This window comes from Cyprinodon tularosa, unplaced genomic scaffold, assembly GCF_016077235.1.
Source record: "Cyprinodon tularosa strain WSP-4 unplaced genomic scaffold, ASM1607723v1 ctg154, whole genome shotgun sequence".
Classification (NCBI taxonomy): Eukaryota; Metazoa; Chordata; class Actinopteri; order Cyprinodontiformes; family Cyprinodontidae; genus Cyprinodon; species Cyprinodon tularosa.
In genome coordinates, this window is record NW_024038375.1 from 997,860 (window position 1) to 1,021,414 (window position 23,555).

Below are 23,555 nucleotides of genomic sequence, written 5' to 3' on the forward strand. Positions count from 1 at the left end.
TTTTAGAAAATGACATCTTGATCATCCACAGCCCAAGCACAGTTGAGAATAAATATGTCTTTTCTTGTGAACTTATGTTCACATCATGGGTAAAATTGACAAAGCCTTAAAAAAATACAACCAAACCAAAAAAGACAACACAAAAACCAAAACTAGACATCAAACATAATTGTAGAATGATGGTGGAACCATTAATTATGTTCTCTAGAACAACCTAAAGGAAAACACCCAGTTTGCAAAGTTGAGTTTAAAACTACTGCATATGCAGTGCAACAGGAAACAAACAGTGCATCAGTAAATATAAATCTGACACCTAAAATATTTAGATGTGGCCTCGTTAAAACCTGTATCTAAATATAATCTAGGCACCTTGGCAAAACCTTGAAGTCACACCGTGGACTTTGTGACCAAAAGAGTTGACGCATATGAGTTATTTTAAATTATTCCTAACGCTATTACAGTATAAAGTACTTGACATTATCAATGCTACAAGCGGGGCTCCCCTCTTGAAATACAGAATATGTAAGTTGGGAGAACACAGACCATCATTGGCCAGGTCATGCGACCTGGAAGAACATATCTCTTTACAGCCACAGGTTATATAGTCATGGAGCTAAGGCTTTTTCTCTAGTATTTTTTCTCCTGCTTGACTGGTGATCATAGCTGAGGCAAGGAAAAAAGTTTAAACCTTCTGAGGAGTCTAAAAGGAGAAAAACATGAGTCGATTATGAAAAAGAGTTTGTCTGTTGGCGCAGGCTAAAAGAAGAAGCCAGATGTAAAACCAGTTCTATTTTCATAACTTTATTAATAGACTGGTATGTTAACGCTCCTTGTATACAGTCATAAATCTTTGTTTTAATTTACGATGTTTAGAAGAAGAAAAATACAGACAGTTACAGGTGTAGCGCCCAAAGTGGGGAATGATGTCTGATTTTTAACTTTATACACCTTAAAGGCACAACATTCCACCTTCCACACACATTTACTGTTTATGGATATTCATTTTGGTCTTTAATACAATCCATACCCATAATTCAGCATGTAAATTATTTGTACATTTTAAGTAATGTCCTAATATTGTTGTCTGAATCTTGTTATTTTATTATTTTTTTAAACAGATCACACCATCTCAGAGTCAATAGTTCTCTATCTGATGTTCTATCAAGAGTTCTCTATCCCTCTCCTCCAATGGTTTCCCACAGGGTTTTGTCCTTTCACAAATATTATACATCCTGTACACTGATCACTGTAGAATCTTGCATTCAGAAAGATATATTATGAACTTTGCTGATGACTCAGTCATACTGAGCTTACTACAGGGAGTGGATTCAGCCCTGGGGCTGAGTGGTAGATCATTCTATTCATTGGTGTGACAAATCTTTTTTAAAATTAAACTAGACAAGAAACAAGGATATGTGTATTTATTTCAGAAAGAAACAAACCCACTACCTTTAACTTTAATTATTGAAGAGTGGGTGGAGTGTGTCAGTTATTTTATTTACGTTGGTGTCGTCTTAGACAGTAACTTGTGTTTTACTGAAAATACATTTGCTGTGTGCAAAAAAGTTCTGCAGCGACTGAACATTCTCTGGGTGCTGAACAAATTCAGGATTTGCAAACTTTTCTATCTCCCCAAAGGTTAAATCTTCCCTGACCTTTGCCCTCATCACTTGGTACAGTAGTGTACAGTAATTGTTTTCTATCTACCAATTACACAATATTACAAAGGTTGTAAAAGTAGTAAAACTTTCATGGGAGGGTAAACTCTAAGGCTCAGCCATCATACAGACTTCTGATCATCCTCTCCACCCTGACGTTTGGCTCCTTGCCTCAATCAGAAGATTCTGAGTGCCAAAAGCTCAATCCAGCAGGATGAAATACTAATTTTTAAGCCAAGAAATCCTACAAATAAACTTGAATTTTGAAAGTGAACAGTTGTGATGTTTAATAATGGTCCTGCCTCCAGTTGTCTTTGTTGTTGCTTGTTTATGTGGTGTTTGTGAAGTTACTTGATTTAATTTCCATGTTATTATTTTTTTCCTTTTATGTTTTTATCCTCCTGCAAATTAAATTTCCCTCAGGGGACATTAAAATTAAAGTTTAAGTTGATAGGAGCTGAACTGAAATATTTCATCTCTTAAAAACAACCTCTATAAATTGTTATATATCTGATATTATTGATGCATAGTTGAGCTTTTCTGCTTCATAAAAACAGCTTTTCAGTGAGCTTGCAGAGAGCAGTACATCGGACTTTCTGCGGTAGATTCAGCTGGTTCATCGGTGATGGTAGAATACACGTGGTAGACATCAGTCTAGTTAAAGAAACAAAACAAAAGCTTTTTTGAAATGGTGTATTTCTGTTTATAGTGAATATGCTGAGTTGAATATCATTCCATCTAACTTACGTTCTCATTTGGAGAGTCCTGTGTGTTCCCCTCAATGGGCTCTAGAAAAGCATAAACCAAGTATTTTATTTATAGCACCTTATATACTCATTATGTTTCTAAGTTTAAAAAGTAGCTAAAATAGTTTAATTATTTCAGAAGCAAAATGATTTATAGATGCTTTTTTATTAAATGTCAATATTGTAATTACAAACTCAAATAAATACAAGCTAATAAGAAGCAGTAAAATAGGAAACAAACCTATGCATTTCCCCACAAAGGAACTCTTAACCTAATGTCACAAGACAAAAAACAACCAGCTCACCGGTTGCAGAATCAGCTGGAGGGATGGATGTGATCATATGGTAGCCATCTTCATCACTAACAGGTAACTTCGTTATGGTAGAGTTTAAAAGAGAGAAGAAAATTTAGACCTCAATGAAAGCACACTGTCTGTCATCTCACTTCAAAGTGCTTAATGCACAGATTTATCAAAAAGTTACCAGTTCTCTACTGGGACGGCTATTCATTCCTATGAAGTTATCTGCAACAAACGTGATGAAAGGTTAATGTGTAGAATATTCTGTATCATACTGTAAAGCCTGAGTAAAGATATTTAGATTATATACATTATAAGATATTTACCATTATAGATGAGCTGCGATCTTTGGGGAAGGAAAGATGAGCAAATTAAGAATGAATTTTAAAATTGCACCAAAAAAGCACATTATAATTAGTGTTGTGCCAATGCCATTTTTTGGCCCCAATACCGATACCCGATCCCTTGCTGTGCAGTATTGGCAGATACCGATACCATCTGTTTGAAACTGATGTGTGTGTGCGTGTGTGTGTGTATATATGAAGAACTGCATACTACTTGGATGTAAAGTAGTTGACATCATGGCTTTTTCAAGCTGCTGTCTACCTTTGTGAAGCAGGAAAAAGACTAATAAGTAAATCCATTAGCCTACCTGGAATGGGTGACAGTAGTTGAATAAACTTTTGGCTCTCAAAATGGTATCGATGCCCTATTTGTCGGTATTCGCTGATACCGATACCACCATTTTACTGCAGTATCGGGGCCCCACCCGATACTGGTATCTGTATCGATGCAACACTAATTATAATGGCATTTTTATTTGATTTGAATACATGAAATAAAGTTCTATACAAATTAAATGCTTTAGTATTTCATCTTATTTTTAAAGAGTTGTTGTAGATGTTGATAGTTGTGAGTAAGGATGATTCTGTAGTGGTCTGTCTGGTACCAGATGTTTCTGACTGAAGACACTTGGTGTTGGTGTCTTCTGAACAGGATACTCACGGTTGTCTATTTGTTTTTAATTTCACCCTAAAGGAGCTTTAAAAAACAGAGTCAGCCTTTTGTTTATCAACTTGTTGAGCTATTTTGAAACTAAATTTGCTCTAATTCTGTTACCCCAGCAGATGATGGCAGAAGAAATCCCACCTCCATGACAGATTTATAGAAGATAAGGAGCCCCTTGCAGCAAACACTGACAGATCTAAGCTTCTTTAAGAGAAGAAGAACTCCAACAGCTTTATAAATCATACTCCCTCACCATCTCCACTTCTTCTTCTATAGTGTTAACAGGGTTTAACTTTCTTGTTCCTGTTTCTTCTGAAATCTACAATTGTGTCGCTTGTTTTGTTCACATTCAGAATAAGATGATTGTTTCCACACATTGCCATAAAGCTGGTAATCGGGTCACTGCAATCTGCTTCTTGTCAATCTCTGATGAACCCAACAACTGCATAGTCAGGAGTCTGTCTAGTGATGCAAGTCAGAGGTGTACAAAGTGAAGAGGAATGCTGAGAGTACTATCCTGTGTGGTTATCCTGTGTTGCTGCCTACTTGATTATACAGATGACCCTTCAGTCTCTCAAGTGTGGTCAGTGTGTCATGTAGTCTTTGATCCAGACATTCACTGATGCCTACATCTGAATCTTGTGGAGTTTCTGACAAAGTAAGTCAGGCTAAATTGTAATAAATGCACTAGAGAAATCAAAGAACGTGACCATTTCAGTGTTGTCTTCCTTGTCTGAATGACTTGGGGTTTTTGAAGCAGGTGTATGAGGACATCCTCAACTCCAAGCGATAAGCCAAATGTAGGGTCCTGATACCTGCTTGTTTGTTTGTTGGGGTGAACCAACAGACGTCTCTCTAGGACCTCCATGATGTGGGATGTCAGGGCAACAGGTCTATAGTCGGTGAGGAATGTTAGCTGAGTCCTCTTTGGTACTGGAACAAAGCCGGAGGTCTTCCGCATCATTGAATCTGTCTCCTGGGTCAGGGTAAGATTAAAGAGGTGCTATTGAATCCCACAGAGGTGCTCTGCACAGGCCTTCAGGGCTCTGAGGGCTGACACCATCAGGACCTGGTGACTTATTGCGATTCATTCTCTCCAGTTGCCTCTTAACTTCACTTCTAGAGAAAGACATGAAAGGCGGAGGGCGCAGCACCATCCTCTGATCTGGCTGACAAAAAGCCAATGGCAGAAGAGGTCCATGTCCATATGACTGTGGGCATTAGAGAAAGATGTAGATCTTGTTCCTGAACTGAACCTGTTGAAGAATGTATTCAGGGTCTCTGTCCAGACTTCCATCTGTCTGATCACCCTTTTGCCTAAACCCTGTGATCTCCTTGCCACTCATATACATGTTCTGCTGGAGCTTGCTTTCCAGCCTCTTCCTGTATGCCTTCTTGCTTTGTCTTACCTTGATCTTAAGTTACTTCTGTATACTCCTCATTAATTCCCTGTCTCCCTTCATATAGGCTTGTTTTTTTGTTGTTGTGCAGTTGCTTCAGATCACTTGTGATCCATGGTTTATAATTTGGTAAGCTTTTCACTGTTCTGGTGGGGATGGTGTTAGCTACACATAATTATATGTAGTCAGTCACACACTTAGTGCATTGATGTCCTCTCTATGTGGCTGACAGTGCATCCCATTCTGTAGCCTCATAAAAAAATTGCAGGGCTTCTCAAGCTTCCTGTGACCATCTTCTTACAGTTATGAAGTATGATTAAAACCCCCAGTTATTGCCACATATGCATTTGGCTGTTGTGTCTGTTTGCTTAGCAACAACACAGATGATGACATCACAGTTCTGACAGTTCAATATCTGGGCTGCAGAGATGAATCTTCACAGTTACTTTAAGCAGTGCAATTCTAGAACCAGTTGGAGAAAATTCATCACCCAGGCAAAGAAATCATTTGGAAAAAATAACAATTTGACCAAAAAACATTGTTAAAGTTTTTTTTAAAACTGAACATTAGAAGCATGCTTAAAAAGCTACTTCAACATGATACCACCTTAAAGTCGTAGGCAAAAGACTGTTCCAAATGTTGCCTTTCCAAATTCTCCCGACTGGTGCACGACTTTACACGAGTGAATAAAGTGACTGTGATTGGTCGTTTATCAAGAGGACGGGGTTGTTGTGGCAGAAGGTTCGCAAGCAAGTTTGATTGTGGCTGGTGTCTCGGAATCATCCTGCTAACCAGTTAGCAACTTGGTGCTAGTAGGTTTCCAATGGGAAATTACATTGGTAGCGTTACAAGTAGCACTAAATTAGTGACTTTGAAACGACACTGTCAAGGAAGGCTATGGCCAGCGGAAACATGCAAGAGGAGGAGAGTTTTGTGTTGGAGGTTGTGGATGAGTCTCCTTTATCATACATTTTTTTAATTAGAGGAGGTAGGCGGGGATGAAGTTGTTGTGGAAGAGGACGTGAGAGCGGGAGAAGCTTTGTTTGGTGTAGAAAGCTTACAGCCGTACATGTTTGAGCCCTTGCCTCGCAACGCTGCCAGTTCTGTTAGCTCTACACCTGCCGAAGACACGCTCCTCCCTGTGAGCACTGGGACGGAACTCAATGGGAAAGTAAATGATTCTTATTTCAACCGAAGCGCATAGTAGCTGCAACATATGAATCAAGATGCTCTGACCGAAAAAATTTGATTGACAGATGATCGTTGATATATGATTGGCAGAATTTAGGTATACAAGCTGACATATAATTAACAGGCCTGCATAAAATAATGAGAAAAAAACCTATAGATTTATTACAGGATCTTTATGAATAGAAATTTTCTAACTTTTGGGACAATATCATCTGGTAAAGAGTACATTTATATAAATGTTTAAGCCAGAATGATTTGACATTTAAATATGACTACGACTTTAAGCAATGCAATTCTTGAAATGTAATTCTAGAATTTAACAACTAAAGAGTTGTTTCAGTTGTGTAATTTTTGTCACAGTTCAGCTAATAAATAGTTTAATCCTGGGGGAAAAAACAGTAGTACAGACTTGACATGTCTAATTTCAATCATGATTAAATAGAACAAGAAGATTTCCTGCAGTTAAAAGCTAAAGATAAACTTAATATAAAAGTTCAGAATATGAGAAAAGGGTCTTACCTTCTGTGTGCATATTTATCTGACAAATAACAAAACGAGAAAACAAAAAAACGAAATGCATGAGACATATAATAAAACAAATTTTATGGAGCATTCAATTCAATTGACCTGAAGTATAATTTTCTTAAAATGCTATCATTGAATTGGTTACACTATGTAATGTGATGATTCTATAAAAAAGAAGGCAAATAGGCAGTTGAATTCAAGGGGAAAATTCCAAGTTTTGATCAGAGGTATTCATCTTCATGGGCATTAATGTTATTTAACTTCCTGTGGTTTGGCTGCTACCTTGGGCAGGTCTCTCTTGAAAAAGAGATTCTGAATCTCAATAGGACTTCCTGGTTAAATAAAGGTTAAATAAAAAATAAAAATATTTCTTAAGGATTTTTAAAAAATGTATTTAGCTGTTTTCCCCATAGGCATCAAAGCTAAACAACAAAGAGCTTTAAAAACATCAATAGTGTACATGAGTTTGAATTTTATATTGGACATTCTCAAATCAAACAAAGGGTCCAAATTGTAGGCCTACATAATAGTTTGAATATGAACATAAAAATAAATAACTGTTTAAATAAGTGCCAAAGCAAGTTGCACCCTAACCACAAAAACTGCAGCATTTATATGCCCCTGGCATTCCTATGTCTAAATATTTAACTGATCATTAAAAAACATGACAGGTTATTTTTGACCTGTTTATTTGTAAATGTATTATTTTACAGAAGATTCATTAAATCCACAGTAGGATGAAGGTCAAGGCTTTGTTAAGACTATTTTTATGCTGTATCTTGACACTTTAAAAAAAACTATTTTCAGCTCTGATAGATATGAATGGTCTGTTGCAAAAGCCAACATGTCGGTAAGTTTCTGGCCTAAATGATGCCTTCAATATGATATGGAAGGAGTTGAAGCATTGATGAATAACCAAAGAACCATTGAAAGAGAAACCTATCCTTAGCTGAAAGCTGCTCCAGCACTTGTGTCACTTTCAGAAGCCAAGACAGTTTAAAAGCCATTGACTGAGAGGGTGTAAAACATGCAATGAGCCTCAGCTTCAAACTTGGAGCTGAGTACATACACTAGCCAAATACAATCTGGAAAAAAATACAGCTTGATTAGATGAGGAGGAGTGTGCTGCCACAATTACAAAAAGTACGAGTAGTCGAAGATGGCTTACAATGCTAAGAGCACTGTGTCAACTGTGAATCATGCCAGGGGCATTATCATATTTAACAGCCAGAGTGCATTGCAAAATAGTTACATGGACAAAAAACATAATTTTTAAACTTCAGTCAACAAAACGTTGCAACACATTAAACCTGCAAGCAGACTAATATTTAGCTAATAATACCTTTGTTAATTCTCAGTCATCTAGTTCATGGGAACCACAAAACAGTTTTAAATCTGAGGCAACCAAACTTTCACTCAGTTTTTCTGAGGACCTTTTGACACTTATTCACAAGGTGTCTGCTCACACTAGAGTAGGGGTCTGCAACCCAACAGCTAAAAGAGCCATACTGGACCAAAGAAATATCTGTCTGGAGCTGCAAAAATGTAAAAGTCTTATATAAGCCTTGTTTGGAAACACGGGCTCCAAGTGTATTAGCCCACTATAGAAAATTACTATGTGGGCTTATATTTATATATATATACAGTATAATAATAATTCATGATTAAATATTTATCCTTGAGCAAATGTCACATAGCAGCATAAGGTGAAGAAGGAGCTGTGAATGCTCTCACCGCGCGCCGCTTAACTGCCCTTCTCCACGCGGGTTTTGTGTGGATTAAATAGTTTACGCAAGTCCACAAAAAGGAACCATATGGAGCCAAATTATATTTTATCAAACAATTAGTTTCCTCCAAACTAGAAAAATTACAAAACATTATTAACAACATTAAACTAATATAAAATGTATGTCTATAAAGGGCAGATGTTAGTTGACCAAGACTGCATGAGTATCAAACGGATGAAAGATTGATGAAGGGTGTCAAAAATGGGTGGTAACTTTAATGGCATAGAAACACTTTCAGAGACATCACTGGTGTCAATACTCACCACTTCTCCTTCTGGAACAGAGAAGTCCCACTATGAGTAACATTCCCACACCTACTCCAACACCAGGTGGAACTGACAACCATTTAGGAGGAAATTTCTGTTCTGTTTTTAGGAAAACAATACCACAGTGAGTCAGTCTTACTTCCCAAATGGTAAAAAAAAAAAAAGAAAAAGAAAAAAAAAGGTAGAGAATAACACAGATATAGCAGCTTATTAAGTAACCTTTACTTTGGGAATTACAAAGTTAAAAATAGATATTCTTGTTTGGTAAAAACAATGCAAAGAACAATTTGCACAGAAATGTTGACTGATTTTGTAACCATGGGCAGATTAAAGATATTTTGAAGTATTTTGAGTTGTAAAATCCCTGAATGTTAGTTTAATTTACTTTACCAATGAACACGTATCGATTAGAAACCAGATACTTCATTTTAAATTGAATTATTTCCATAAACAGTTTAGTATGTAAAAAAAAAAAAATTCTGGGCATAGATATGGACTAACCTCAACTTTTCTACTTCATCCTTGGGTACAATTTACCTATGCCTAAAGGTGACAAATGAATTTACTTAAAAAATCTTACAGAAAGAGCATGAGGATGGTCAACCATTAGTCTTCACGAAGGAGGACAGATCAATGTGTTTAGTGTCAACTGTTGGAGTCAAACCCAGAACCAAAGCTAAAGACGTTGGCAAATGCTGGTTCAAGCTGTTAAATTGTACTGTACCAACATGTTCTGAAAACCACTAAGCACAGAACAAGAATTTAATCAAAAATGAATGCAAAAAAATAACATTTCCGTTTGCAAATTGAATAAGGAACAAAAACATTGTTTGCTGCTAAAATGAATGGTGGACTTTGCAAATAGTTGCATTCATGAGGAAATAAAACAGTGCGGACATTTTGAAGCAATATCTCAAGACAAAATAATGGAAAAAAGTTAATGAACACAAAGGGGATTTCAAATGTATGACAACCCAAAGTAAACTGTAAAATTTGTTACAAAATGTCTCAAAATAAAATGCATGGATTAGTCATCACAATAATCTGATCTCTGTCTTATACAAAGTTACTGGGCAGAGCTAATAGGATAGCAATGTACCCCACAAACCTTACAGTTTGGTTTGAAAGACCAGGCCTAAAGTACAGTAAACTATTGTGAGAAGTTTGTAGTGGAAATTGATAAGATCTGGTTAATTTAATTTTATGAAACATGCAATTAAACTTTCAGTTGTTTTTCACTATTCTGGTAAATAGTGCAGCAGAGTGCCCAGACTTTTGAATGACAGGGACAGAAAGAAAAAAAGGCACATGTAGTGTTTTTCACCAATTTATAAGGCCTTTTAAAATGCATTTTACAAACTAGTAACTTTCCTTTATTATTTAAAGGGGTCATAGAATACAAAACCGAGTTTACATAGTCATAGATGAATAATGATAGTTCAGTGGGTGAAATGGACGTACGGTACTGTACAGAGAAGTTCAAACCCCATCCATATATATATATATATATATATATATATATATATATATATATATATATATATATATATATATATATATATATATATATATATATATATATATATATATATATATATATATATATATATATATATATATATATATATATATATATGTATATATATAATCATTCTATGACCCCTTTATTGTAAAGTATATAGGTGTGAAAGAAAAGCAAAAACAGAACATACCTGTATGGAGGGACTTATGCAAGTCTCTATCATTAGTTGTACCGCTTAATGTAGGCTTATCTGATGCTGGGGAATGAGAAATGAAACCGTCTGTTTTCATTGATGTCCTGTCAAATGTTTGATCTGATGGAGAAAAACATAACATTATAAATACCGGTATATACAGGCTATGGTTTTCAGGGGTTTTTCAAAAAATAGTTGTTTCCAAAATGTCAGCAGTGGCTGAAGTCTACACCTTACAAGAGCCAAAGAACAATTGGATAAGCAAGTGCAATATTTTAACCAAAGCTGTAATTTGCAGCATCTCTGACAAATTAAAATATACTTCCATTTAAAGTTCAGCTAAAGTTTATTTTAAAGTTTAGACTAACCTGTTGTTCCATCTGTTGCTGGGGAAGTAGTAAAATAAATGTCTGTCTCCTTGATTGTTGTGTCAGATGTTTGACCTGATAAATGAAAGCAACAAACAGTGAATAAAATCATATATATGCAGCAAGTGTCAGGACTGGTGTTAGAAAAAATATACTACCAGCAGTCACACTGAAAGTTGAGACTCCCTGACTTGTTGTTGAATCTAATTCTTTAACTTCTGCAAAAAAAAGACAGTGCCTTTAGATCTCCATGTGATAAATAAAAACATATGATACAAACATTTATTTGTAAGAATGTCATAATATAAAACCTTATGAAGCTGAAATAACATTTATTTTACAGACTAATATTGTATCTATATAGATGGTAGACCTTATATGATGGTAGAGTTAATAACCTACTGTTAATGATGACTGATTGTATGTTACTGTCTGGAGACTGGTGCTGTCCTCCATCTGTCTTCTTCACAGTGTAATAACATGTTAGTTCCACCTCAGCAGGGGAAGTTTGAAATGTCATCATCAGGAGCTCACGTCCTGACATTGTCTGCTCACAGGAGATGATTTTAGTTATCTTTGATGTTATGAAGTATAAAAAATATTTATCCACAGAAACAGATGATGGAGTCCCACAGTTCAATGTGACTGAGTCTGTCTCTGTGATGAGCTGTGGAGTCACAGTCAGCTCAGGTGGAGGAACTAAAAATAAAATGAAAATAATATAAATTAAGTATTTTATCAAGACAGTAATCATGATTAGGCCAGCAAAGGTATATTTACTCACTTTGTATGATGATGGTGAACAAGTTACTGTTTGGAGATTGATGTCCGTCAAGGTAAAAACATGTTAGGTCTAAGTTAGCAGGTGACCTTTGTTTTGCTAAAGACAAGATCTCTCTTCCTTTTAGTGTTTTCTGACAAATAAACCTCCGAGCTTGACTTCCTCCCCCAATGAAGAAATAACAATCAGTAACAGGAACAGAAGATGGAGGCTGACAGTCTAAATTGACCGAGTCTGTCTCTGTGATCACCGGTTGGTTCACTGTTAGTGTAGGTGGAACAAGATCTGAAAACATGAACAAATAAAGTGCAGAAAATGTAAAATATGAGTGAGGAATATTACGTATATCTGTAAACATGTTTTAAGACTCTTTAACAATAATATTACTGTTTATGGAGATGATGGTTGATTCACTGTCTGATGATGTAACATTTAAAGCTCCATCTTTTACACTGTAGAAACATTTAACTTTGACCTCAGCGGATGATAAATTCTCTGTGATCCTCAGCAGTTCAGATCCTGTCAGTGTTTCCGAACAGGAGGAGGCTGCAGACATCTTTTTGTTTTCAATGTAGAAAACACACTGATCAACACTAACATGTGAGGTTGAACACTTTAATGTGACCGAGTCAGTCTCTGTGATCAGAAGTCGGTCCACCTCTACTTTAGGTTGAGGAAGAGCTGAAAATTTAGAAGCATTTAGTTGTCAGATTTGATCAGCAAAAAAAATTATATTTACCACACAGACATTTAACTGAAACTGACCTTTAGCTCTGGCTTCATAAGACAAATCTGTGAAACAGATATTGAAAAGAAAATGTAGATGCAAGATGAATATCTTTTATAAATGCATATTTTTATTTTCAATTTCTAAAACATTTTAAATAACACAATATCAAGAATAAGACACTCAAACTTACTTAGGAGAATGAAGAACAGCAGGTCTAAAGCCATGATGAAGCTTTGGATGCTCTGAATAGAAAACATTGGTATGTTTCCTGTCTAATCTGACTATGACCGATGTAAGTTTCAGAATCTACTGTTAAAATAATCCACATGATCAGAAGTGGACCCTCCCCCTTGGCACAGGAAGAAGTACTTTATATACCTTATAAACACACCACATACAAAATGCATAGGTGTTTCAGACCACAGTATCGATTAACCATACCAAAAAGGGAACCATCTATTTTTTGTACCACTAACGTTACTGAGAGAAATGTTAATAAGGTTTCTATGTTTCAGTTCTGAATCCCTTGCATGTTCTCACTTTAAAATGTTTAAGTAATGCAGTCAATCCTGTTGGTTAGACTTTCCTTTCTGATTCCTATTAAATGTCCTCAGAGGCAGCTTTTTGATCACAGATTTAAAAGAAAAAAGGTTAAACAAATATCTTAATTAAAGATATGTAGTGCATGATGTAACTCAAGAAAAAATTTGCAATGTTAGTAAACTGTTTTTTTTTTTGGCTAAATATTCCTACAAATAAAATACACCAGAGTTATGTCCATAATAACTTTATTTATCCAGAAAGCAACAAAAAACTTTTTAAATAAAAAAAAATAATTCACCAAAAAGAAAATATACATACTGTTTAACATAGCAGTTCTAAAATAATAATATAATTGAACTTTATTTCAGATTGGATTAATTTACCTGTGCATTTAAGCCATCCCCTTGGGGAGCAATGGGCTGCCATCGTGCGGCGCCCCGGGAGCAGTGTGTGGTTAAGGGTCTTGCTCAAAGACCCAGAGTGGCAGTCTGTGGGAGTGAGGCTCGATCTCAGGACCTCAGGATTCCAAGCTCTATGCCCTAACAACTAGGCTGCCACTCCCCAATAAAGGAATCATTTAATCAGTTTGATTTATTACAATATATTTGAAAATATCTGGGAGTAACTTTTTGGTCAGTTTAAATCAGTTTATGGTATTTAGTAAGTTCAGGCAAAGCTTTTATATTAAGACTGTTACAAAATCCTTAAAGAGGCAATAAAACTGGGAAAACAAAATTACAATGCAAGTATTAGTAATCACAGCAGATAAAACATAATGGATCATCTAAATGATTTTTATTTACACTCAGTCTGGCTGCAGTTCACTTGTCTGAGGCTCTGGCATTCAGTTGTTACTCTGTGAAAGCAAAAAGGCATTTATTAAAATCCCTGTAGAAATGTTTTGCTCGACTTTTTCACCTATTGCTCCCCCTAGTGGTCAAGCTACCTTGAACGTTATACAGTAGTTCCTTCACAAATACTAACAGCTTACCAGTGTTGCAGCTGCAGTTAGCAGCCCTGTAGGTTCATTAAATCCTGTCTGTAAATGATGTAATAACATGGAGAAGGACATTTTCATTGGAAAAATAACATTTGCTTAATGCATCATTTTATTATTTTAGCACAGGGTACTTTAACAAACCTCTTTGCTGTTTAAAATGAACATTGGCATTTGTTCAACTGAAAAGATCAAAAAGAGATATTTTATATAAGAAAGCATAAAAGCAAAAAGCTATTATTACTGCTGCCTGGCAAAGGGGTGAAAAAAAAAATCACTTTTTGTTGATGAGTAAGGAACTTTATTTAATCTACCTGATATTTCAGTTTTTGATCTAAAGCAACAAAGGGGAAAAAAAGTTATACATTGTGTGTTTAATAAAATGGAGATTTTAAAAAGACACATTTTAGATACAGAAGAAGTAAAAATTACGGCCTCTAATTATTAGTATTTAATGTATCAAAGTTTATTATAAATGATCCACTCTTTATTAAATGCATTCATGAACTGACCAATGACCCTCAAAAACATCTCTAAGTAACAGAATCAAGGTTACTGTATAAAGGTTGTACAGTTGTCTACAGTGTGTTTCTTGTTTGGAAAATTGTATTATGGAGATACCAATGAGGTGGTCAGTGGTGAGAGCTGGTCATACTTTAAAATAGTCAGTTCTGGTCATCAGATGACACATAACTATGTCTGTAATAAATAAATTCGCAATACTGAACTGAGGATTTAAAAAGACTGTTTAAAAAAATACTGATACTAATTTTCAACACCAACTGTAGAAGTTATTTGTGTCACTTTAGACCTTTGTGCAAATAGAATGCCAGAAAAAGCAAATCTTCAGGTTTTTAAAGTGAAAAAGAGTCTGACAATCCCAAATTATGTTCCCTCTCCAACAGTGGTGTAAAATCTGAAACTAAACTGTAAAAAGAAAGAAATGGAAAATCGAATGAAGGCAACAGATCCCATGAATATACTGAGATTTCTTACCTATCTGAGCGTTTCTCTAAAAGAAAAACACAAATATTAAAGAAACTTTTTTGAGGGGTAATTCAGTAAATTCAGTTTGATCATTTTTTAAATACAAGTAAAATATCAATTTAACATTAAAAAAGTTGGTCTGAATCAAAACAACAGCTTAATAATGTTGTATTATAGTTTTTTTTTCTTACCCATCCTTCTTGTACAAAAAGGGAGGGTGAATCCGAACAGGACTAAAGAGATAATTGTTACTAATATGATCCTCCGGATCATCAGCACTGCATGAAGAAAACAGACAAGAACAGTACTTAAGCAGTATTAAAAATAATAACTTTAAAATTGTATTGTTTTAATCTTAAATTATACTATATGTGTTCTTTCTATGTGTATATGAACTTCATAGAGTGTATGATGTATACGTGGTTTAGAGGAAAACAAAAGTTCCACTTCATAAAAAAGTAAGGCAACACGCCTCTCGTTAATAATCTTGCAACCACATGTATTGTTTGTCTGTATGTACTTAAAGTACATATAGGATTTTAATTTCCCCAAAAAACACAGATGTCAATCTGAAGATAGTTGTTGCAAACTATGAAGCTTTGACATAAAATCAAAAATTAATCTAATTTAATTAGTCTGTTCAATTTTGCTTTGAGGTTCAATAAAGATATCAAGAGGTTAAGTAATATTGTTCTATGGTGTTTCTGATGATTAGAGAGTCAACAAAAAGTGTGAAATAGTCCAGTTGATATATATACTTCTGTTCAATATTCCTATTAGATATTTATTGACTTCAACAGCTCTGGTTTATATTTGGGTGCATTTTGCGGATTCGTAAAGGTTACAGCTTAATTAATCTGTTTTTAAAAATGTTTACAACGATAAACAGCATGTTTATCGATAAACAGCAATGTTCAATAACTTTTGTTCATGAAAGAGGATAGAAGAATGACTTTTTATATCCCACGGTTTGTTTCAGATCTAGAAAAACAGCTGTTGAATCTATGAAGTTCATGTTTAAAGCTAATAAAGTTTTTCAAATATAAAGGCTCTGTTCGAAATCCTGGGCTGCATCCTCCAAGGATGCGGTCTACCTAGACTGGATGCTTCGAAGTCTGAAAATAAGGAGACCGTAAGTGTTTTGGATGTGAATTCGAACAGGCAGCTTTTACCACCGTATGCTCTGTTGCTTAGCAGCTGTGAAAGTTGACACACAAAGCAGGTAAAGAATGAAAACCAAAGTTTTGGAAACCGTTTGTTTATTTATTTATTATTTATTATAAAGCCAACAAAGACTACACTCACAACAATCCAGAATGGAATGAAGGTTCCACCACCGGGTGATGGAACAAATAAAAGCACATGTAATGATAGAAACCTCAGTCAGTTAAATAACATGCTGCTGTCATTTTGCACATCTCTCATATTGCTGCTATTTTCAAATATCCATTACTGTAAAAAATTTCTATAGCTGCATATTGGTTATTTATTCTCCAGTTTTATATTGATGAAAACACTTTACAGAATTGCATTGTTTATATTTTAACTCTTCCATCGGCGTCGCCAGACCCCATTTACTGGGGCACGTGCCCCAGTATAAATGAGCTGTGCCCCAGTATAAATCTCATGAATATTTGCAATAGTGATACATTTCTTTAATGCATCAATTTAGATAATTCCAACAGGAGAAGAAGTATATTTCTACTCAAATGCGTAGCAAGTGTGTTGTTAACTCCAAATTGAGGATGTATTAGCGCCCCCACGTCAGCGCATGTCACTGCATGAACTGCAGGTAAACTAACGCGCTGCTCTCAACTGAGTTGGATGGGACACTGTGCGGCCGCGACGCATTTTTCTTTTAAATTGACAGGTAAGAAACGTTGTTCTGGTAACGTTTCTTACCTGTCAATTTTATTATTTTCCCAGTGAAACCACATGATTTATAGGCTACTAACTGAAAATTACTGCATTGGTTTGTAGATGAATATCAGGAAATTCCTCACATGAAGCAGAGACAGGGAAGCAGTAAAACAAGATGAGAGAGAGGGAGGTAAGGTCCCGTGATGAATCAGTGATTTAAGCTGACTAGTTACATTAGGAATGTTATAAGCAATATGATAGATATTTACATAATTATAAATTTACGTTTTTTAATGTTTGCTGTAGAGAATGAGAATGAAGGTGCTGGAGTAGGAAAGGGAGGAGGAGGCGAGACTGACAGGCAAGAGACAGGTGAGAGACAGGAGAGACAGGACCATGAAGGTGATGAGGGAGCAACAACCAGCTTCCACAAACAAGAAGGGGACATTAGTGAATTAGGGGGAAAGCATGATGGTCCTAAACAAGTGAAGTTGTCCCACTATCCCCAGGACAAATTTGGAGTAAAAAAAACTTTCATTTAATTCAAAATGGTTTGAAAGCTTTTTATGGTTGAAAAAGACAGCCTTGTCATCAAGGATATGCAGTGTGTTTTCAACTTGCTTGATAACACCATGTTCCCCACACTAACGCAGGTCATCCAGATCTCCCTCACAATCCCAGTCTACAGCTGGAGTTGTGAAAGGTAATTCAGTGTGTTGAGAAAGCTCCACACTTGGCTGAGGTGCACAATGGGACAAGACAGGCTCCATCATCTTGCTATTTTATCAGTTGAAAAGGAAGAACTTTCTAAGCTGAGTCACAGTCTAGTGATTGACCGCTTTGCAAAAATGATAAATAGGAGGTACACTTTAATGCTTATAAAATAAAATAAAAACTTAGTTCATGTTGAGTTAAACTTTCCCCTGAAATAAAACTCTGAAACCTAGAAATTAATGATTACTTCAGAATGTGTATAAGGAAATTTTTGATTTTTAAAGTTGGTGATGTCTTATTTTTTATAGCTGCAATGTTGAAAATGTTCAACATTGCAGCTATAACATTGTTTTAACAAAGAGTATATTTGTTAAAACAAATATACTCTTACACTCATTAATATCTCAACTAGTATTTTTGGTAGGAATATATCAGGGTGGGGCAGTGTGCTTGTCTGTATTTGTGTATGGAAGGATGGGCATATGCGGTAGGGGGCCAGTGCCCCAGTAAAGCTTTGTGCCTAGCAACGCCCCTGAACTCTTCCCTGTTATTATCGAAGTCCTTGAAAATAAGGAGGCCGGAAGAGTTCTGGCTGTGAATTTGAACAGGGATTTTCTATTCTATTCTATAAAAGGGGTAGAAAGATATAAGTAAATCTAAACAATGTATGTACAAAATATATCTGCAAAATCTCTAATATTCAACAACAAAAAATACTTAATTAAGCATATTGTGCAAAACAGCAATAAAAAAAATTTAGCTCCTATCAGATTTATAGTCTCCACCCTGCAGATAATATTAGAATCTGTCCTTAAATTACGGCCAAACCCATTTACACAGTAACCAATAAAAATCTTTAGATAAATCAAACATTACCGCCACATATCTGACTCAATAACCATTAAAACAACTATTTTCATTAATTTCAGACAAAACTATCCACAGACTTGTATCATATTAAACTGAACTTCCAATTTTCACCACTGTTAGACTTAGACTTAGACTTCTTTATTTGTCATTTTGTATGCACAGGGTGCATACAGAACGAAATTGCGTTACATACAGCTTATGAACGTTGCATTGATATTTCAAATGGCACAAGTTATAGAAAAATACAAAAAGTGCAGCAGTGGTCAAAGTGTGAACAGTGCAGAGGATAAGAGACAGTATGCAAGTTGCAGTGGTTCAGTGCAAATAGGCATTTGTGCAAAAAATGCGTTATTGAAAATAGAAATGAGATGAACAATTAAAGGGCTAAAAGTTAAAAGTTCAGCAGCATTTGATGCCCGATAATGTGCAATAGGTGCAGAGTTCGGTTTGTGGATCAAAGGTTCAACAGTCTGATGGCAGTGGGGAAGAAGCTGTAGCACAACCTGGTGGATCTGCAGCGGATGCTGCGGAACCTCTTTACAGAGGGCAGCAGGGAGAACAGTCCATGGTGGGAGTGTGAGGGGTCTTTGATGATATTACGGGCTCGGGACACACAGCGCTGTGATGAAATGTCCTTAATGGAGGGAAGAGGAGCCCCAATGATTCCTTCTGCTGTCCTCACCACCCTCCTCACATTCTTCCAGTCAGAGGCTCTGCAGCCTCCACACCACAGAGAGAGACAGCTGGTCAGAATGCTCTCTATGGTGCTTCTGTAGAAGGTTGTGAGGATGGGCGGGGGCCATCCTCACAACCTTCAGCGCCAAGTAACTTTTCCTCTGAGCACAGAGCAAATCACAGCTTGCTTGGTCTCACAATGAATCCTGGGTAAACCAAGGATACTGAGGATACATCGGACCCGTACTTCAAATCGGGCAAAAAGAAGGATGCATTTTAAGGTCGCATAACGCGGACTCTTGGAATCCGACCAGACCTCAGCGCCGCGCTATGATGTAATCGTCCTTCGAAACTGGCCTGCCAAGGACGCATCCCAGGATTTTGAACAGAGCAATAGAATCAAGGGCTGTTGTCATGATCTTGGCACTGAGGACTGACTGGGTTACTCATTTAATTCACCTGTCTAAGTCCACCCAGTGTCTTGTTACCATATATCGGATCCACCTGCCAAGTCTCTATTTAAGCTGCCTGCTTCCATTCATCAGTAATCATTACAAAACTAAAACAGGAAAAGTTTAGTCAGATTTAATAACAGAAATTAATGGGAAAAAATACATCTTAATATTCTTTATACACATTTGGTTTAATCAGTGCTTATCGAATACAAAAACCTTGTTTTATCTAAAAAATTTAGGGTGTGACAGAAAACAGAACCAATTGCAAGTAGTGACCTGCCCATACCTCCATTAATGCAGCAACTGCAAATAAAATATCCATTTATGTTTATTCTTTTTAAGTTTTGCCCATATGAAAAATAAAACAATACTTTGTAACCTTAACCACTGGGTTTAGCTCACCTAAAAGCAACTATCAGGTCTGCACTGTTGCAGTGCTGCATTTAGATTACCGTGAGATTGAGAAGTCATGGGGTTATTTGTAAAGACAAGGCACCATTCACTTCTCTAGATCAAATCCTACATAAGAGCAGGGCGGAGCTAAACATTCTCATCATCAGGAGCTTAGCCCACGATCTCAAAGGAGTAATTACAGCAACATTTGAATCTGAGGACATTTGGTGCTGTACAACAACATCACTTGCTAAGCAGGTACAGTATTACTAGTGTAACATTTTTAACATGATTTCATGCAAATTGGCCTCAAATGTCATAACTTTAACTCCCAGGTTGGTTCTTGCTTGTGAACCACCCATCCAAACCAGCTGATGCAAACTGCAGCATCTAAATACTCTAATATTTAAGGCAGGTTTACTTTCACTTACTGTAAATGGAGATAGTTTGACAGTCTGAGCACTTTTTGCTTGGCCTCCCACTTTAAATGAATGAGTAGATAAGTGCTGCAAAGACTCAGCACCAACCTCCTCTGCTGCCAAAGCCACAATAAGGGGCTATGATGCTTACTTAACCAGTGCCCTGCTTTAGACCAGACCAAGTTTAGAGGATATTTATGTTGTACGAACAGGCTTTTTTGACACTGTTTGTTCATAATATAAATAGATAATTATTTTTCAACCGTAATGAAAATAATAGTAAAATACTAAAAGCTACAATAACAAAGAAAAGGAAGCTCCCTAAGCAACACCTCATCTACCAAATAAATATCTGATCAGGTAATTGTCGTATCTGTTTGAGAATTTTGCTTACTTTCAGGAGTTGAATAAAGTCACAGAAAACAGTAATGTCTTTTTTCTTTATAGAATTTGTCAGAAAACATCAATTTAAGTTATATTTGGGTATTACAATGCAAAACAAAGTATACTAACAAAGTTGTTTCCCAGTATATCAACTTTGCTGAAGTCTTCATCTTACTAGAGCAACTAGAATGAAAGTAAACTAGGTGTTAACCACTGTGTCATAATGGGTGAAGGAATCTAGCCCATATGCAGAACAACTCGGAGACAGGGTAAAGTTTAAAGGTTTATTTAAAGGATGTAGATAAAGGGAACAGGACCTAGGTTGGGGAGACTGGTCACGGTTTGGCTCACTGCTGATCTGGAGATGAGCAGAGCTGCAGAGAGGGGGGGGAACCTTGTGGATCCAGAGGCTGTTGGCAGGCCTAGGGCTGATGGCTAGCTGAGTGTTAACCACTGTTAACCACTGTACTTATATCTGACAAAAACTATATATATACTTGCATTTCAAGTACTGTTGAAGTTTTATGTAAAGTTTTAACTGACCTGTTGTTCCATCTATTGCAGGTTTCACTGATGCTGGGGAAGGAGTAAATGTATCGTCTGCCTCCATGGTCATGTCAAATGTTTGACCTGATGTAATAAATAAAATCAGATATGCACAATAATGGTCAGGACGGGTGTAAGAAAAAAAAAAAAACTACCATCAGTTCTAGTAATGAAAGTTGAGACTTGAATCTATTTCTTCGACATCAGCAACAGCAGATAATGCCTTTACCATCCATTTCATGAATATCTGATATTACAAACTGATTTGAAAACATAAAAAAAATTATAGTGAACCAAAGTGATCTGTTTAAATCTATCAGATTTAAACAGGATTTCAAATTATTTACCTCAACATTTCTACTTCATCCTTGGGTACAATATATATATGCCTAAAGGTGACAAATTTATTTATTTAAAATGTCCTACAGAAACAGCATGAGGATGGTTAACCATTAGTGTTAATGAAGAAGGACAGATCAGTGTGTTTAGTGTCAACTGGTGGATTCAAACCCAGAACCAAAGTTTCTGGTTGAAGCTTTTAAACCGTTTTTTATAAATAAAAACAAGTACTGTACCAATATGTGCTGAAAACCACTAAGCATAGAAGAAGAATATAATTCAAAATTAATATAAAATTTATATTTCAGTTTGCAAATGGAATCAGAAACAAAACTGTTGTTTTCTGTGAAAATGAATGATGGGCTCTACAAATAGTTGGCTTGATGAGGAACTAAAACAGTGTGGACATTTTGAGGCAAAATCACAAGACAAAGTAGGAAACCAAAAGTTAATGAAGACAAAGGGGTCTTCAAATGCAGAGGGCGACCCAAAGTAAATTGTCAAATTAGTTACGAAATGGATCAAAATGAAATGCATGTATTATTCATCACAACACTCTGATCTCTATTCTATTAAAAGTTAGGCTAATAGGATGTGTGAGCTACGTACCCTGGGACAGGCCTAAAGTACAGTAAACTATAGTGAGAAGTTTGTAGTGGAAATGGATAAGATTTGGTTAGTTTTAATTCTATTAAAACATTCAGTTTTCAATATTCTGGTCATTTCTTTAATTATTTCAAGTATTTAGGTGTGACACAAAAGCAAAAACAAACAAACCTGTAAGGAGGGACTTGCCAAAAACTGTAACAACTGCAAGTGCAGTAAAAAATTCCCTCTGATGCATATTTTTGAATAGTTTTCTCTAAAACTTTAAAAATGAAAATAATATAAATTAAATATTTGATCAAGACAGTAATCATGATTAGACCAGCAAAGGTATATTTACTCACTTTGTATGATGATGGTGAGCAAGTTACTGTTTGGAGATTGATGTCCGTCAAGGTAAAAACATGTTAGGTCTAAGTTAGCAGGTGACCTTTGCTTTGCTAAAGACAAGATCTCTCCTCCTTTTACTGTTTTCTGACAATTAAACCTCCGAGCTTGACTTCCTCCAACAATGACGAAATAACACTCAGTAACAGGAACAGAAGGTGGAGGCTGACAGTCTAAAGTGACCGAGTCTGTCTCTGTGATCACCAGTGGGTTCACTGTCAGTGTAGGTGGAACAAGGTCTGAAAACATGAACAAATAAAGAGCAGAAAATGTAAAATATGAGTGAGGAATATTCAGTGTATCTGTAAACATATGATACAAACATTTATTTGTAAGAATGTCATAATATAAATGAAGCTGAAATAACATTTATTTTACAGACTAATATTGTATCTATATAGATGGTAGACCTTATATGATGGTAGAGTTAATAACCTACTGTTAATCATAACTGATTGTATGTTACTGTCTGGAGACTGATGCTGTCCTCCATCTGTCTTCTTCACAGTGTAATAACATGTTAGTTCCACCTCAGCAGGGGAAGTTTGAAATGTCATCATCAGGAGCTCACGTCCTGACATTGTCTGCTTACAGGAGATGATTTTAGTTATCTTTGATGTTATGAAGTATAAAAAACATTTATCCACAGAAACAAATGATAAAGTCCCACAGTTCAGTGTGACTAAGTCTGTCTCTGTGATGAGCTGTGGAGTCACAGTCAGCTCAGGTGGAGGAACTAAAAATAAAATGAAACTAATATAAATTAAATATTTGATCAAGACAGTAATCATGATTAGACCAGTAAAGGTATATTTACTCACTTTGTATGATGATGGTGAACAAGTTACTGTTTGGAGATTGATTTCCGTCAAGGTAAAAACATGTTAGGTCTAAGTTAGCAGGTGA

General features: G+C 35.9%; 1 protein-coding gene across 1 annotated transcript; it reads right to left on the bottom strand.

Moving 5' to 3' along the window:
* Positions 1-820: 820 nt before the first annotated feature.
* Positions 821-23,295, bottom strand: LOC119780000. The gene is made up of 11 exons (XM_038279886.1): positions 23,089-23,295; positions 11,122-11,181; positions 10,964-11,038; positions 10,593-10,715; positions 8,878-8,979; positions 6,822-6,840; positions 3,030-3,049; positions 2,888-2,928; positions 2,710-2,776; positions 2,406-2,446; positions 821-2,312 (listed from the first exon to the last, which is right to left on the bottom strand). The coding sequence occupies exons 1-11, from the start codon at positions 23,228-23,230 to the stop codon at positions 2,220-2,222; spliced, it is 783 nt and encodes a 260-aa protein (XP_038135814.1). The 5' UTR covers positions 23,231-23,295; the 3' UTR covers positions 821-2,219.
* Positions 23,296-23,555: the final 260 nt, after the last annotated feature.

Bases quoted from the DNA above. Each gene is read 5' to 3' on its own strand.
- LOC119780000 (XM_038279886.1), bottom strand. From the start codon at position 23,230: ATGTCAGGACGTGAGCTCCTGATGATGACATTTCAAACTTCCCCTGCT. The intron at 11,039-11,121 runs GTAGTATATTTT...TTCATTTATCAG, and splicing joins AACTTTCAGTGTGACTGCTG to GTCAAACATCTGACACAACA. The intron at 10,716-10,963 runs GTTAGTCTAAAC...TTTCTCCATCAG, and splicing joins AGCAACAGATGGAACAACAG to ATCAAACATTTGACAGGACA.